This window comes from Oxyura jamaicensis, chromosome 5 (assembly GCF_011077185.1).
Source record: "Oxyura jamaicensis isolate SHBP4307 breed ruddy duck chromosome 5, BPBGC_Ojam_1.0, whole genome shotgun sequence".
Taxonomy (NCBI): domain Eukaryota; kingdom Metazoa; phylum Chordata; class Aves; order Anseriformes; family Anatidae; genus Oxyura; species Oxyura jamaicensis.
Genome location: NC_048897.1, coordinates 60385509 through 60402389, shown reverse-complemented (window position 1 = coordinate 60402389; position 16881 = coordinate 60385509). Strand labels below are relative to the sequence as shown.

At 36.1% G+C, this 16881-nt stretch overlaps 1 protein-coding gene across 5 annotated transcripts in view; it reads left to right on the top strand.

The window, feature by feature from the left end:
• Positions 1 to 16881, top strand: part of INSC (INSC spindle orientation adaptor protein) — a 128152-nt gene that overhangs the window by 69143 nt on the left and 42128 nt on the right. For all 5 annotated transcript variants that reach the window (XM_035328675.1, XM_035328674.1, XM_035328677.1 and 2 more), the window contains 3 exons: positions 515 to 638; positions 3067 to 3180; positions 9253 to 9378. In XM_035328675.1, coding sequence (XP_035184566.1) covers positions 515 to 638; positions 3067 to 3180; positions 9253 to 9378 — 364 coding nt within the window. The remainder of the gene's footprint in view (positions 1 to 514; positions 639 to 3066; positions 3181 to 9252; positions 9379 to 16881) is intronic.

The following is a 16881-nucleotide window of genomic DNA, read 5'->3' as shown; positions in this document are numbered from 1 at the left end:
TTATGAATTTGCTCTTTAAATTAAATTATCTCTAGTCATTATTCTGGACATGCATTCATTTTGTGCCCTTATCCTGCTTTCATTAAACTAGGACAAAAAAAAATATCAAAAGCACTTTTCTCATCAGGAAATATAGATATACACAGCTGCAGCTGAAATGCAGGCATTCTAGAGCGACTGTAACTAAAAGCATCAGTGGAAAACAGCAGAGTTACACTGGTATAAACACAGAGCATCTGCAGCGAAATTTGGTGTGCAGCCTGTGTCAGTCATTACTGTCCAATGCTGTCCTTTGGTGTTATGCTTACCATGTACAGACAAAGCTTTGATATTCTGGTGTGATGCTAATAACAAAAAAATGGTGTACTCATGCAAACAACTGAATCCTTGTTATATCCCTGTTTTTAAAGTACCGTTACAACATAGAGAGCTCACCTGTGACAGTCAGCTTAAAACAATCGCTGGGTATTGGATCATGTTTTCCTTCATTCCTTCCCTTTCCCATTCTTTTTAGGTGTGTACAAACTGAGGATGAAGAGATGCTGAGGTCCATGAAATCCTGTGTTAATGAAACGCTCACTACTGTTGCTCAGTATTTTGGCCAGTTGATAGAGCTGGTTTTAACGCACGAGGCACAGGTTAGTCTACAGAGTCTTTTTTTTTTTAAAAAAATATATATATTTTTATTTATTATTTATTTTCAATTGATAACACTTGATATCAATTGATAAGAAATTGATAACAATTTGATATCAAATTGTTGAACCTCGAGGGAGAACATTGATAATTACTTCCTAGAGATGCTGCTTTTCTTCATAAATCACAAAAAAAAAAATGAAAAACCACCACCACCACAACAAAAAAAATCTATCCTGCTCTTGACAGTTCTTATTAAAAGCTAAAATGTCTAGAAGATGTTCATATATATGTTATTACACCAGACATTTTAACCAGTATGTATCTTAGACTCTAGGAAGTAGTGATAAAGTACAGTATGTGACTATCAACATTCTTGTTGCATCAAAACAGAAAATAAGCCCTTATGTGGTGGATTAAAAAAAAAAAAAATCAAATTCATAACCATCCACTAGTTTTTGAATAATTCCTTCATCTATAGTGTGAGGACCAATGAGAGCAAAGCCTGTGTATGTATGTATAACCTTCCAGAAGCATTGCAGGCATGATATGTGATTTCCAGTGGTGATTAAATGTAGATAAACACACTGAGTAATTAAGCTCAGGTTACAGGTGCTCTAAAACTTTTCCATTAGAGCATTCTTGAGGTAATAACCTGTAAGTCTAACCAATCTGTCTTGACTTAAACTAGTTTCCTGAGATCTTATTAGCTATCCCTTTGTACCAGCTTCCTCAAAAACAACAACAACCAAGAAAACCCAACTAATTACACTCAAATCATTTGTATATGTCTTAGAGGTGATGTTATGTTGAAACTTTGAGCAGGAAAAAAAAGAAAATAAGCAGCTTGGTAAAAAGGAAATAGTTAAACAGTATTTATTACTGTACTAAAGCAAAATCACTGCATGGTATTGTTTAAATTCTAATGTAATTTGATGCTTTAAGATAGCAAAAATTTTGCGGCTCTTTCAGAAACATCCCCTATAGTTTTACAAGATCACTGCTAAGAATTGCAAGTCTCCGGAATATATTTGCAGAATTATAGTCAAGCTAACAAGCTACATGCTAATGCACTTTGGTTAGGATTTATGAGAACTACACGAAATGCATCATATGAATTTAAGTGCATAAATAACTGCATGTTGCAAATTCAGTGAGTAGGTGGTGGTTGTTCTGATGCTTATTCCCTTTAATCTGAAGCTGAGTTGTAGACTCTGAATTGTTGTGTTTGAACACTTTGACGCTTAATGACACATTAAATCCTGATCCCTAATCCCGATGTATTTTAAGAGAGCAGGGTTCTCCACCATCCCATCTGTATTCCTATGGCTGACGACTTGGGAGAGAGGTCATCTATAAAAACCAAAACATCATAAGAGCAGTTTTCTGAACCACCTAGTCACACTGTGTACTCACTTCTGCTATATAACCACATTGTCTGTGGGTAGTTGGCCACACTGGAGCAGACTGTTTAAGTGAGAGGCTAGGATTATTTACTCAACAGCTTTATGTTCCAATCAATGTGTCAGGATATATTCATGAAAATGATTAATATAATAATGTGAACTGATAAGTTATGTCTTTTTAAAGAAGAATTTTTCTAAAGGGAGATGCTAAAGGTGGAAGAACACAATGTCTTAAAAGGAAGATATCTGAGCTTTGTATCAATAATAGCGTAAAATGTGGGATATTTCTTTCAAAGTTGTATTAAATATGTAAATGATTACCTTTCTCTTTCTAACAATTCTTCTTCTAATGCTTATGTGCTTTCAGAGAATAAAATTAAGCTGTGTTCTTCTAGCAGCTGTGTTTATCTGTTCAGTTGCAAGGGCATACATACAAAAGCAAGATAACTATTTACAAAGATAAAATATTTAACCTATTTCATATATTTGAGAAATAAATGATCTCTCTCTGAGTATTCCTATTATTGATCAGTGACACTTTTCCCTTTTAACTAAGACTACTGATGATCATAGAGCCTTAGAAAGTTGTGTTAGAAAGAGTAAGGCAATATTGCTAATAAATAATGTGAAAATCCTGTGTCACATTGTGATCTAGCTTCTGCACTGAGACAATTAGTTGCCTTCCCAAATTTTTAGTTCAATTCCAGGCCAAATCTAATAATAATTTACTGAACTGCAGAGTTCTTTATTAAAAGGTTTCAAACACATGCCTGTTTCCTTACTCTGATCATATTTATTTTGAAATATTGCTATTCTTGATTACATCTATTTAAATGTGATAGCAATTATGTTAAAATATGATTGATCTGACTCCTGCCCGTGTTCTTCTTCACCCAGTTTATCTGGGTGAGAATGAAAATGGTGTGGATTAAATGGACTAGACTTTCTGCTCCATCTCGTCTTAAATATAATAATCATGTTTTTCATTGGAAGTAACTGTGTTTCACTGTCTTATATCACACAGAATCTTCTGAGACAAATAGATTTGTCGGATAGTGTGTACATCACTGAGTCAGCAATTACTAGTTTATTCAGCCTTACCCAGGAAGGTGCTCACCTTTGCCGTATCATAGCTAAGGTAAGGGGAATGTATGGATTAATTTGGAGTAAAAATAGTAATACAAGTGGATCATTTTACTTAACATACTAGTGGTGGTGAGTTTTGAAATGTACAGGACAAGATGGAATTCTGTATTTCAGGAGACTGACAAAATCTAGGTTAAAGAACAACAAAACTTAAATCGGAGAAACTTTTTAATTATTCTTTTGCTGTTTTATAAATAAATTGGGCATGTAAAAGAGAGAAGATAGCAGGCAAGAAGTCTCCTGTCAGTTAATGGTTCTTGATGTAGAGATTTCACAGCATCTATCTGGATCTTCTCTTGTTTCAATTTATGTCCATCCTAGTTTTCCTCCTTTCACGTACTGCTGTAGGAGTTTCCTCCTTTCAGGTACTACTGTAGGAGGCCTTGCTATGTAATCTTGATAATCTCCTCTGAGGCACTGGAAAGCTGCTTTATTTATTTATTTATTTATTTATTTATTTCTTCTTGCCTTTCTCTCTCCCCTCTTGAGGTGTATGCACTTTTGCAGCGCAGGAGGTGGCATCATTCACTTAGTCACCCAAAACCAAGCAAAATGGAAGGAAATTCTCATTAGTTTCAAGTGCCCAATTCATGCTGATAAATCTGAATATTACAGATGAGAGATTTAGACTAAAGTTGTGTGGGCAAGCAAAGGAGCAGGAACCTTTTAAGACTTTCTGACATAGCTTTCTTAAGTCTTTTTACAGAGGGCTGTCATTGCAGTGTAGGTTACTTCTGGCAGCATATGCTCTTACTCATTCAACAGTTGATGCTCACTGTGGGTATAAACCCATCGCTCTACAAAGTTCAATGATACTGTCAGTCTGTGCAGAGTTTGTACCTTTGAGGACACTTGGATCTTGAAAAAGTGAGAAAGGCAAGGCATTTTATGAGGTCAAGGATGGGGTAATCCAATCCCCAGTATATACGCATAGAAGGAATCTTTTTCCCCAAGGTTCTGCTTGCGGAGTGTTGTGCCAACCACTTGTCTTGCTTGGAGATGAGGGTAAATAGCACCATCTAATTCTTTCTTTTCTTTTTTTTTTTTTTTTCTACTCTGCCTTTAGATGGACATTTGCACCATAAAAACACTACTCTGTTCTTAAGGCTCTGAATGAGGTAGACTCATGTGTAGTGGATCCTGGCAACAGCATGAGAGGTTTATTTTTTTCTGAGTTGGTATTTGAGCTCTACTCAGTGGTACCCAAAAACAACATTAAAATGTTGAGTATTGAGGAAGTACAGACCTTACAAATTGGAGAAAATTGGTCATTTTCTTTTTATCATTATGAGAATTCTACAGACAGTTCAATTTATCAGAAATGAAGTCTGACCTTCCATAAATCACTAATTTAATTTATTATTATTATTACATGGTTATGTCACAGGATGCACTAAATCGCTTCCAAGTGAGGAAATGCATGTCCTTATGCAAATAACCTTAAGTGGTGTTTGGTTGCCAAACTATAGTGGTGATTGTGTCACCCATCCTGTGCATCTGTTTGCTCTATGCACTGAAATGCAATTGTCTGGACTCACCGTCATCCTTCGCCTTCTGTGTGACATTGGTTACCTGCATCAGCGAGCAAGGTGGCAGAAGAACCATAACAGACCAAAATTTTGCACTTGATCACTTGAAGAGGTAGTTATGACAATTAAAGTGCAGAGTGATTTATAAAATTTAAAACAAACAAAAACCTGATGCTATGCCCACTTATTAAGAGGATGAGAATGGATTCAATATCTGCAAAGATCTCAAGACCTCCCATAGATACAGAAGTTCCCTAAAGAGCTATTGTTGTAAAAAACAAACAAACAAACAAAAAAACTAGACAGAAGCTGAGTATTTGTTTAGTGAAAGCAAAACTCAACAGAGCTATTCATGCAAACTTGAAATGTTAATCTCCGTGACAATCTGTGATCTTGTCAATTGCTGTATTAGTATGTTCTTCTGTGCCTTAAGCCATAAATTATGCTTCTATAGTACATCAAAATCTTGGACATGAAACCAAGAACCATGTTAATTTTGAAAAGCTAATTGGAACTGGTTTCTTGCTTTACATCTTGGTAAGGTTTTCAGTCATCTCCCTCCTTCCTTTCCCTCCCCCTGCCAACACAGTTACCAAAATTTAAAAAATCTTTGAAATTCTAACATCCTCTGCTGAAAAACCACTTGTAATTTTATTGTACCTGGAGGCATCCTTTGACTCACTGGAAACTGTTTTGAGCTTTGCAGTCGAAGTTAAAATATAGGTGTTCATTATTGTTTTCAGCATGTAACTAATCTGCTGTGGAAGAGTCATGTTGTCTCACACTGTCAAGCCAGCGAGTTGTTCTCCGTGTGAAGTTTAAAGGCTAAGATGGTTTCTGACACAAATGAGTAGTAGCAAGGACAACATAAGAAATGAAGGAAGAAAGAAGAATCATAAATAATAATGTTAATAAAAATCCTTGAATTCTGAGCTGAAAGAAAAATCAATGATGCGATGTGAGTTTTAAACTATGTCATGTGCATCTGGTGTCTGTGCTGGTGGCAGCATAATGGAAACTCCACCAGTTTAGATGATTTTAAATGCAAAAAGAGAAAACAAGGAGAGGAAGAGCCAGTGCAGCATTTGTAGCAACTACCAGTTGCAAAAACCTGTTTTAATCAAGCTTCAGCCTGTGGATCGATTTCCTGCCTTTGGAAACAAATGTTCCTAAAAATCCTTCTCTCTTATGTCTCCTGACACATAAGCATAAAACAATGTGACTAACTTGGATCATTGTCTAGGGCTGTATCCATCACAGGGGTGTATTCATAAAATCTTTATCGTATTATGTCTATGAAATTTGATCCCAGAATCTCTCATTTTAAAACCGGCAAATTATTGTCTTGGTTGTTAAAATTCTTACCTTCATGTTATGAGATCATAAGGAGATCTTAAATAAATAAATAAATTAAAAAATTAAGGAGAAAAACAAAACAAAAAACACAGAATGACTTGGATTGTTAGGGACCTTAAAGGCCATCGAGTTGCAACCCCCTGCCATGGTGGGACACCTCCCACCAGACCAGGTTGCTCAAAGCCTCATCTGGCCTGGCCTTGAGCACTTCCAGGGATGGGGAGTCCACAGCTTCCATGGGCAAATTTTGCGTGTATTTGAGCACCTGTAGAAAATATCAGCATTGCTTGAAGTAGACTGGTTTTAAATTCAGCTTCAAGACAACCAGAAGAATACTTAAAAATGAGAGTTTCAGAGTTAAAATAAATGCCAGGGCATATAGTAATACAGGAGGAAAAAAAAAAGTCTTTGTAAATAAACCCATTTCACCGATCAATAAGTGTAATGCTATCCTTATTGGACTGGGTAGTATATTACTAGTCTCTCTAAAGAGAGAGAAGCAAAAATGCAGATAGTATTTATTTGCAGTAAAACAAATACGCCATAGCTGTTTATCACACCTTTCTTTGGAGTAGCTGAGCCTAAATGTTTTACTGTTTGAGTTCCATAGGGGTGTGCAGCAAATCATTTATATATCAGTTTCATTTCTAGCAAGTATTTATTAAGATTTCTTTAGAGCTACTAACAAGTCCTCCATCCCAAGGAAAGGCGTGAGGGGAATTTGCTTTACTTTGAGTCATGTAAGGCTGGACCTGCAAAATACTACTCCTTAGAGCTGGATGCCTTTTTTCTGCTCTTTATTCACTCAACCCATGCACAGTGTGGCTTCTTATACTCGTGACCTCCCTCACATACTTGTATTTCAGGTGATTTTGTTATCTACTGCTAGCCCTTCTGAACTGCATCTCAGGGATGTCTCCAGGAAATTGAATTCCTACTAATCCAATATAGGAGAGAAACGGGTCATCAAGCATTAAAGCAAGTTGTCCTGCCATTGCAGAAAGTATGTGAAGCCTGTCCTGAAAGAAACTTGCATTGCCACAAGAGCAATGTTTAATGTGTTACTTTGGGAATTCCAGTTCTTAACCAAAAGTTTGCAAAGGATAAATAAAAGCACGCTTAGATGTATTGGGAGCTTTTGGAAAGGTGTACTGCAAGTTAATCTCCAAAGCAAGCAAAACTCAGTGCTGTTAGGCTTCTTTGGATGGAACTGTTTACCCATTCGACCAACATATATTTATTCCTATCAGATGGAGTAGTTCTTTCATCCTCGCAAAAGGCACAGGGGTCAAAATTAGATAAAGGTGAATAATTTCTGGGGGATGCTGAGATTTCAGTAAAGCTTAGGGCAGCTGGGTGCTTTTGACAAGCCACAGAGTCAGGCACAGTATTTCCTGCCTATTTCAGTTACAGCTCTCCAGATTCATTACCTGTGATCAACATTTTACAACTTGGTAATGACATTCAGTGCGCAAAATAAGCGGTTTGGATCTCATCCTGACAAATGCAGTGATAAATCACTTCCTGACCATCAGAGGCAAAAGCAAGGCACCCGTTTGTCATAAAGAAAGCTTGAAGCTAATGTGCCAACATCACTTGAGCTTTACTAGTGTCATCCACAAACTTCGGCTTATTATGACCAAACTAGAGAATCAGATCTTCTCTGATCCTGCTGAACTGTGAGGACTTTCAATCTAAGAGAAAGACTCAAGAAATCCTAATTGCCTCAGGTTTGGGGACAACGCCGTACCCGGTCTTTTCTATATATATATATATTTATAGATAGTTTAATTACTACATGGGTGAAATACCGATATCCTTTTGTGGAAGGGAAAATGTCAGTTTTTCTTGTTGGTGTACTGTCATTTATTTTAATGGCTCAGAAATATCTTTGTGCAGCAGGCTAAATATAACAATAGTAGACATAAAATAACTCAGATATATGTGCACTTCTTACAATTCCACAAATAATTTTACTCTTAGCAAACCTTACTAAAACTACTATTTTCACTGATTTCATAGAAATGACACAAATGCATGCAAAGATATAAAATTCTATCCTGAAAATATAGGTGTTAATTTTGTCTAATTCTAATTTTATTTTAAATTGGTATCTATTTTCGTTAAACCGAACAGATTAGTTTACTCTATTATTCTCTACTATATTCTAGCAGAGATAGTATAAAAATATGGAAATGGTTCTGCATTGTATTCTGGAGATTTTGTCAACACAACCTGTTGAGTTTCCAAATAACAAACTGTTAGGAGAAAAAATATTTCAGTAGATCTGAAAGATATTTTTATATAGATGCTACTTAAGCAGTCTTAGACTGAAGAGTGTATATTACACTTGGTCCATGATTCCAATTAAAATTATTTCAGTCTTGCAATCTGAATATTTTAGACCAAGATCTTTCATCTGTGATTAACATTTTGAATGCTTTCTTCTTCACGGTGTTTGCTTTTATGTCATATATTGCATCTGTAGTCTACTTGATGGCATAACATTTTTAGGTAATACAATCCATCAAAAAATTTGAAGTGCATGTATTGTATATATTTATCTTTCCATTTATCATGGAAATTTATCTTTCCATTTATTATTTTTTATTATATGCCATATCTGAAGAAAAAGATGTAAGAACATAAGTTCTACATGCTAGATGATGAGTATATGGATTATCTATCTTCATAGAACTTGACACCTATTTTGACATTTTCAGTAGCTCTTCAGCCACGTGATCTCTTTCATATTCTAACAATAGGTAAATATGGCATGGGTATCAGAAACGTAGAGGAATGTGAAATATTTGCTAACGAATCTGTTTTAAACTAATAGCATATGGTTGAATTATCAATTAAATGTTACTCCAGTCTTTGTCATTTTCACATGAATGTCAAGTTTAATTTAAATTGTGCTTGTAATTGGTAAAAGTCAGTCACTTAAGTACACCTCCCACTGAGGCTATATTACTTTTTCATCATTAAGTGTATAAGCATTAATCAGCTTGAGTTCTCTGTGTGAGTTTAACATCCTCTTTGTTGGTGTTTTGATGATAGCTAATTTGGATAAATTACTAAAGAACTATACCCCTCCCCCTATGATATCAATTAAATATCAATTAAATACTAGAGAAACATTCAGTGCTGCTTTCCTGATTTTTGCTTTTCCCCTGCAGGAAGGAGGTGTAGTTGCTCTCTTTAAGATCTGTCGCCAGGATTGTTTCAGGTGCCTTTATCCCCAGACACTGAGAACATTGGCATCCATTTGTTCCATAGAGGAAGGGATGCACCAGCTGGAAAAGGTAGGCATTTCAGCATTTTTTACTGACTGCATCATAAAAAGAAGTTCCATCTTTAATCTCTTCTAGAAGTTGGTAACTTTGTGGCATTTGATACAGTGCTTCATTCTATGCTCACTTTTTCTGTACCAAACACATCTTCAGTCTTTACAAAATTAGTCCCAGCAATAACATTATCCTATTCAGCTGTTTACACAAAAAAAGCCTTCTAAGAGAAGATAATTTCATAAAGCAGCCAAATATGTTAGCGACTATGTCAAAAACAAAGGAAACCAAACCAACCAAACAAAACAAGCCATGCCAAACACCTGTGGAAATAATCATTTCTGGACTCTAAGCTTCATACCAATTTTAATCCTTTTTCTGACACTCAGGTAGGTCAGCTGCTTGTGGTACTGAGCTAACTTGCGGGAGTTTTGATTTCACAGAAAGAAGTGGGACAGATATAGAAGTCAGCCAATAAAAAAAGCCTGCTAATCAGCAACACGTCTCATAAAAGCCAATTTTAACCGGGAGGGAGAACATCAAAACATTATCCATATAAAATTGTATCAACTGCTTATACTTTATTCCTTTCTCACCCTTGTTATATATTGCTGTTTTGGAAAATGAACACTTCTCCTGGTCACTAAATCATGATCTCATCCTTCTGCGTTTCATGTAACAGTCATCTTCCAAAGCTGAATAATTGCCTCTTCAAGTTAATGATAAATGATTTCACTGCCACTTTACATTGACGTATCTTGTAATTTAGTGCGAGAATTCAAGCAAACTATGGCAGAACATCTGCAGCAAAACGCAAGTCTCTGAGCTTACAGTAAATGAAGATGACTTAAATTTTTTTTGACATAATGCTAGTTCAGACTGACACCAGAATCAGTCTAAAAGGGTCTTTCATTATGTCCAAAATAATAGTGGAATTAATAGAGTTAGAGATGGAAAAGATTGATTAAACTCACCTGGTCCAATTCCTGGCAGTGTCAACATGCATTTAATGTGGCCCATATCAAAACTGGTGAAATGAGTCCTAGAAAAAGTGATAACTCTCAAGCCTGGATGTCTTTGATATGCTCTAATGTTGTCCACAAGCAAAGTTGCTCAGGGTAAACTTTGTCACAATCAGGAATGAAGTAGTGTGTAAAGGATTTTTTAATGGAAATCCTTACTGGTGATTTCAGTAGTTCACTTTTACCTGGGCATTCAGTCCTTAAAACATCTTTGTGAACGTGAGGGTCTGGACTTTAATCCCACTCATATGACTGAACTGGTAAAGGTTTATAGCAGGACTATTTGGATATCACTTTGTCAACTTTTTTTTTTTTTTTTTTTTTTTTTTTTCCTAAAATTGTGTTCCTTAGTATCCATATGTTATGTTGGTCCAGTACATGTCTGGGTTCCTTAGAGGGAGAATGGGATATTTCATACATCAAAAGAAACAAAGAACTTTTCTCTAAATGAAGTAAATTTCCCTCCAAGTGCTACTGGAATTTGAACAACACAGGCCAGTACAATGCTATGTCATCTGTAAATATCTTTCAGCTGGTGAGGGTCCAGGTTTGCCAGTATATAGAGATGAGGTAGGATAGCATGCAAGAAAATTTTACTATTTTGCACCATTCTTGTACACGTATTTAGAAGAAACATCATGTTCTGATCATAGCGAATCGATGGAAAGTGTACCAAATGAGAAGACCAGTATTTTGATGTGAACACCACACTGGGTTTTAATATTGTCTTTAAATAACAATGATTTTATTCTTCTAAAATTTGAAGTCCTCTTGCAAAGAGCAAAAAGGAGGATTATCAATACTAGTGTTTCTGTTGTTACAAAATTACCATTTCTTATCTGACAAAAAGGGCTGCTTCTATTATTCAGCTATGTATGTGTGTAGTGGTGAAGCATTTAATTTGCTCTAATGTGAATATCATTATGCCACCTAGTGCATTAAAACATCAGTGCAATTTGAACTGGATTTTTAATGACATTTCATTCAAAAAAGCTTGGCCTTCAAGCAATTCAGATTAGGTAATACAAGTTTTTAAAAAACACCACCCCCACCCACTCCCAACCACCAACAACAAAAGCCCCACCTCACTCCCTTCTGTATTTTTAATTAGATTTCACAGCCATTAAAGTGTTTAGAAGGCTACTTAAAAGAAAACAGCAAGAGCTATCATTTCTAATGGAACGTTTATCTAGGAGGTGGGCTAAAAGGAGATGGTGTACTTTCTGCAGTAATTGCAGTGCTTAATTACTATAGACATTAGGAATATTGTTTATTTATCCACTGCTCTTTTATCTTGCTAGTTTTCTAGCAAGGCAGGGTTACAAGAACATCTGTGTTAAAGTAGACAGTTATTGAGAAAATTAAGTCAGTAGGATGTTTACAAGAGGCAATGCAATCAGAGAGTTTTAACATTTTTTCTGGATTTAAAGATAACTGAATATTAAGCTTTCTCTATAACTAGTGTAGATGTAATGTGAGTAACTTCTATACATGGTTTAAACCATTTGTCCTGAGTGAATTTTTGGCTTTCATGTGGAAATATTGTATTGGTTAACTAGTGAAGGGAAAGTATCAACGGAGTGCTCATTTCTAAAGATGTAGAAAACTGCCTTTTTTAAGAAGGCATATTTTTCTCAAATTTTTTCAGGAGCAATTATTGTTCTTTCCAGTCACGCATCTTTAAAAATATATATCTGCACTATTCTCTTACAGCACCCACGAAAAACCCATTATTACTTCATCGTGATAAACAAGCTGATCTTTGCTCTAATTACAATTACCACGTAGTTGTTGCAATGACTAGCTTTTACTCTTTCAGATGAATCTACTTGGCTATACTTACAGTAATGCAAAATCAGTTGGTTAAAATACCAGTTTCTAATAGTTATTATTCCAATTGCAAGTACTTTTTTGACTTCTGGAAATGTACTCTTTGTTGTACATTGAGGTACAGAGCTCCAGTAACAAAATAGGCTTTTAACGTAGACAGATAACAAAGAAGTCCCCTTACTTTGAGCATTATGTGCAAATAAATTGAGATCTATGTAACCTGTGTTCCACAGGTAGTAGTTGCTGCTTCAAGCTGCTTTAGAATGTCTACTTGTTCAGTACATGTTAACTTGATAATCCACTGCTACACCAGCAGTGATCATTCTTGGGTCTCAGCCGCCTGAGCAGTCCCATTCAGAGAGGAGTGGACACGTCAGAAGTGATCAGAATTTTTATCCTTCTCATTATTCCTCAGCTACCTGTCCTTGTACCCAAGAGAGCTTTGTCATTTGTCTTGTGGCCCTTGAACACAGTTTTTAGGAGAAAGCTTACTGTATCGGAAAGGATGGTTACTCTTGGTTCACACATGCTAGAATTTAAGCAAAAAGATGATGCATAGTACTGGTAATAGGTGCTACAGAAAATCATACAATGGTTAATACATACTACAGATAACACTAACCTGATGGTTAATACAGAAAATCCCCAAAAACGGAAAAGAGTTTGAGGTGAGCATGAGTGGAAACTGAAGAAGAGTATTAGTACTATACATGCAGACCTATTTGTGACTCTAGCCCTGGTGATGTTTAGGACAGAAGTAGAATGATGTAGTGGGAGATTGGTTCTCAACATGGACACTTGAGGTTTCTAGAGGGAAGAATATCTGGACCATGCACAATGTGCTTTGAAAACTCAGCTTGATTTACTTCAAGGGTTTCCATATAGGAAGGGTTCCCATGCAGGAAGGACTGTTAAAGGCATGGAGTTGAGCTAGATTGACATGTGCATTTCATGAAACTTAAGGTAAATAAAATTGTTATCTTGGTACGCCTAATAATGTTGTCCTGCAGTTTACATTATGAATAACTATACTTCAAATTTCATGTTCAGTGTCAAGACAAAAATTCTAAGATGCCTTTAACATGTAGTAGCCTTTCTTGGAAAAGGGGTATCTGAATACAGGCATACATCTCAGCACATCGTTTGCCTAAAGGATTTATTCAACCCTTTCACTTCCTGAGGTTTCATTAGGCCCTTGTTTTGTAGAGTTGTTGGAACAATGAGTCTTCTGTATATATGCTGACATGAAGCCTCACTAAAGGCTGAAGACTCTGGCAGTTTCTGTGCTTTGCATCTATCCATACAATGCTTCTTGACTGGTGTTAGAAGGCACAGCTTTTGAATTTCTGCTCTTTGCTGGAGATCAGTTATATCATCTTTACGAAGGTAAACTTCCTGCTGCAATGAAAGAACTGCGGAGTGAGCTCAGAAAAAGAGAGCAAACGGTTCAGTGTGCTGCAATTTTTATTATGCCTGTGAAACATTATTACATTAAAAAGCTGAAACTCAGCTGGGACCTAGATCAAGGTGCAACTGCCACAAAAATAATGATTTACAGAAATATTCATTTAAGCGGCTGCCTAAATATTAACACTGCAGTGTAAATTTGCTTGCACTGTTTAAATTATTTCAGAAAGCAAGACACCTAGAATCAACTCATTAAGAGAAGATATTCCAGAGAGACTGGTGACAACAGTTGTTACTTTAAGAAAGCTTTTTATTATTATTATTATATAAAAACAAACAAACAAACTTTTTCTGTGCTTTAAGTAAAACTGCCTAGATATAGTTTATAAATTGCTTTGAATCCTTTATTCAAAGCACATTAAATCAGATGATTTACTTCCAGAAAAGGAATCTAAAGAAGGGGGAAAGTGTAAAATTTTTTTGAGATTGGGAAAATAAAAATTTCTTGAAGGCTTCTTAAATATGAGTGACCAAAAATCTATTCACAATGAAATCAGTCTGATTTGTAAGAACAACCATGCTCTAACAATTTCTATGTTACGGGTGTGCAGTCTGTCAATCATGAGAAAGAGGCTTTTGTCAGTGAACTCTTACTGGGAAATAAGTAAAATGTTTGTTTCAGAACTGAAAAATACAACTTGTTTATAGCTTTTGGGTGAATGTGAGTTGATTTATTGAGTCTGAAATGAAGTTACTGTGGTTTTGACTGAGGCTAACATCTGAAACTGAAAGCTCAAGGTGATTAGAGATGAATGAAGTAATCTGCTACATGAATTCTCAGCTGCTAAAACAACTGAGGTTTGTGTAGCTGAAGGATGAGACAACTGAGACTCACGGAGTGGGATTCGATTATGAGGGCTTTGGTCACCGTTTAACCACTTTTAAAGTTAGCTGGTGGCCTACATGTCATAGATTTTTGGATTTCATTGTCAGAACATGTGAATGCTCCACAACCTTGCATGTTTTTATTTTCCCAGTACCTAGTATGGTATAGAAATAACTTCATACCATACAAGAAAACAGAAATCTGCCTGATCTGAATGAGCTATATAACCACCTTCCTATTTGAACATTCCAAATGCAAAGTACCAGGTGAAACCAAACATTAGTGATGGGCTCTTAGGAAAGGAGGATAAGGTGTTCCCAGTGACTAGACAGACCCACAGATGGCTAAATTTAGAAGAGTATCTTGCAGGTTTTTTCTTTTAAAAAGTGCAGGGTAGCGTGCAGCTTTCTCAGAAGTAGTGAAACCTTGCTCTTTTGTTTTTGTTTGGTTTTTTAATGGTATGTAGTGGCATATTACACGACCTATTACAGGCATGGTACAAGACAGGTGGTAGGGGGATGGTTGGACCAGACCATCTTGCAGGTCTTTTCCAACCTTTATGATTCCATGATCTCCAGCAATGAGACTATCTCTGGAAGTTCAGAGGTTTGCATGTTAGTCTCCCTCACTTCCCAGGTAAGAACTTTGTTAAAATTTCTTTTACTATTATTATTTTTTTCAGATTAACATGTAAAAAATTCTTATGGATATTTCAGAATTTTTGCAGCCGGTTAGTTTCAGGACAAGGGATTAGATGGGCCAATAAAATGATGAAAATTACATAGATATTTTATTCTCAAGTGAGCTATTACTTATTTTTTTATTTTTTAGGAAAAAGATTTGCAGGAAAAATCAGAGCTTATAATTGAACTTTAGTCCATAGAAATTCTCATTTCATGCGATCTTGTTTCCTGAGTGAGACAGGGCAAGGCAGGACATTAAGAGAAAAAATAAGGATTTCTAGACGTCATTTGAAAGGGGGTATGTTGTTAGGGGCCCTTCTCTTGTCTCTTTCCCCCCAAAAGCATAGTAACATGGAAAGTTATAACCCTTTTCTAGTTTTTCATGGCTCATGTTCTCAAGCGTGTTCTTAACACTGTTTTATGAAAGGAAGATTATTTTTTCTTTGTTCCCAAGGACAGTACTTGTTTACAAGAAAAACGTGAATCTTATTGGATGGGAAGAGACTTTCTGAATGCTTAAAATCACATCACACTGTCTCATGTGCTGAGAGCATGTGAGATGATTTAGATGGAAAGAGTTCAAGCAATGCATTCCTCTTACAGCCCTGTAGCTGAAAAGTCACGTCTTCTGTTATACATACTGCACTTCTTGCGTGCAACAATGTTGTTTTGGCTCACTTTCCTTGGTCATTTGTAGCCAGACTTTGAAGTCGCGCTTGTGAAATTGCAAATAATAAGCAGGAATGGAGAAAGAGATTTCTGCTCTTATCCTCTTCTGTCAAGATTCAGAACCTTTTGAAGACTAATTCAGGCAACTTTTGACACACAGTGCAGAGCATACTGACACTTGATGTTATTGATAGCTGGAGCTGGGACCTGTGTCTTGCTGTTGTCACTGACTAATTGTGTAGGTCATAGGAGGAGAATTAGGAGCTACAACGAGACAGAAATATGTCAGCCTTAAGGAAGAGTGTGGAAAACAACAGTTTCAAAACCTGCTTTTCACCTAGATTTTCCTGATTATCAAAAAGGCATACTGAAAGGGCATATAGAAAGGCTACTGCAATATCAGTAGCTGAATTTGTGGCACAATTAGATAATGCAAAGTTCTAGGCTTGCAGCTCTTTAATTTACCGGACACTTCTTAGTAAAGCTGTTTAATTAATTGGCAGTGAAAAATGTGCTGGGTTTGGCAAATTACATTTCTGTCAAAGACCCTGCAAGATTAATTAAATCATATCTGAGAGTGCAGGAACTGCCCTTTCTCAGCTGCTGGCTTTGTATATATTAGGTGGTGTTTCAATTTTTACCTCCTGGTTACACAGCTATATATACATAATTAGTAAAAATAGATTATTTCAGCGCAACACCAGGGAAGTGCAGCAAGACTTCTTAGGTCATTGCAGAATCTGACAATTCCCAAAAAGCACTTGGGGGGGAGGGGGAAAGAATCATATACACAAGGCTGCAGTTCTAGGGTAAAATGTTTTGGAAGTCGTGGAAGGGACGTGTTTCTGAATGTTGAAAAACAGCATGAAAAGATCATCTTAAAAAAAAAGTCTCTCAGATAATCTCTGCAGTATTTCTTATTCTGTTAAAAACCTGCCATTTACATGGCAGGTTAAAATTTGTTTATTTTATGGTAGTACCTATTTTATCATGCAGAGAGATGAACAAGTTTTTTTTTTTTTCC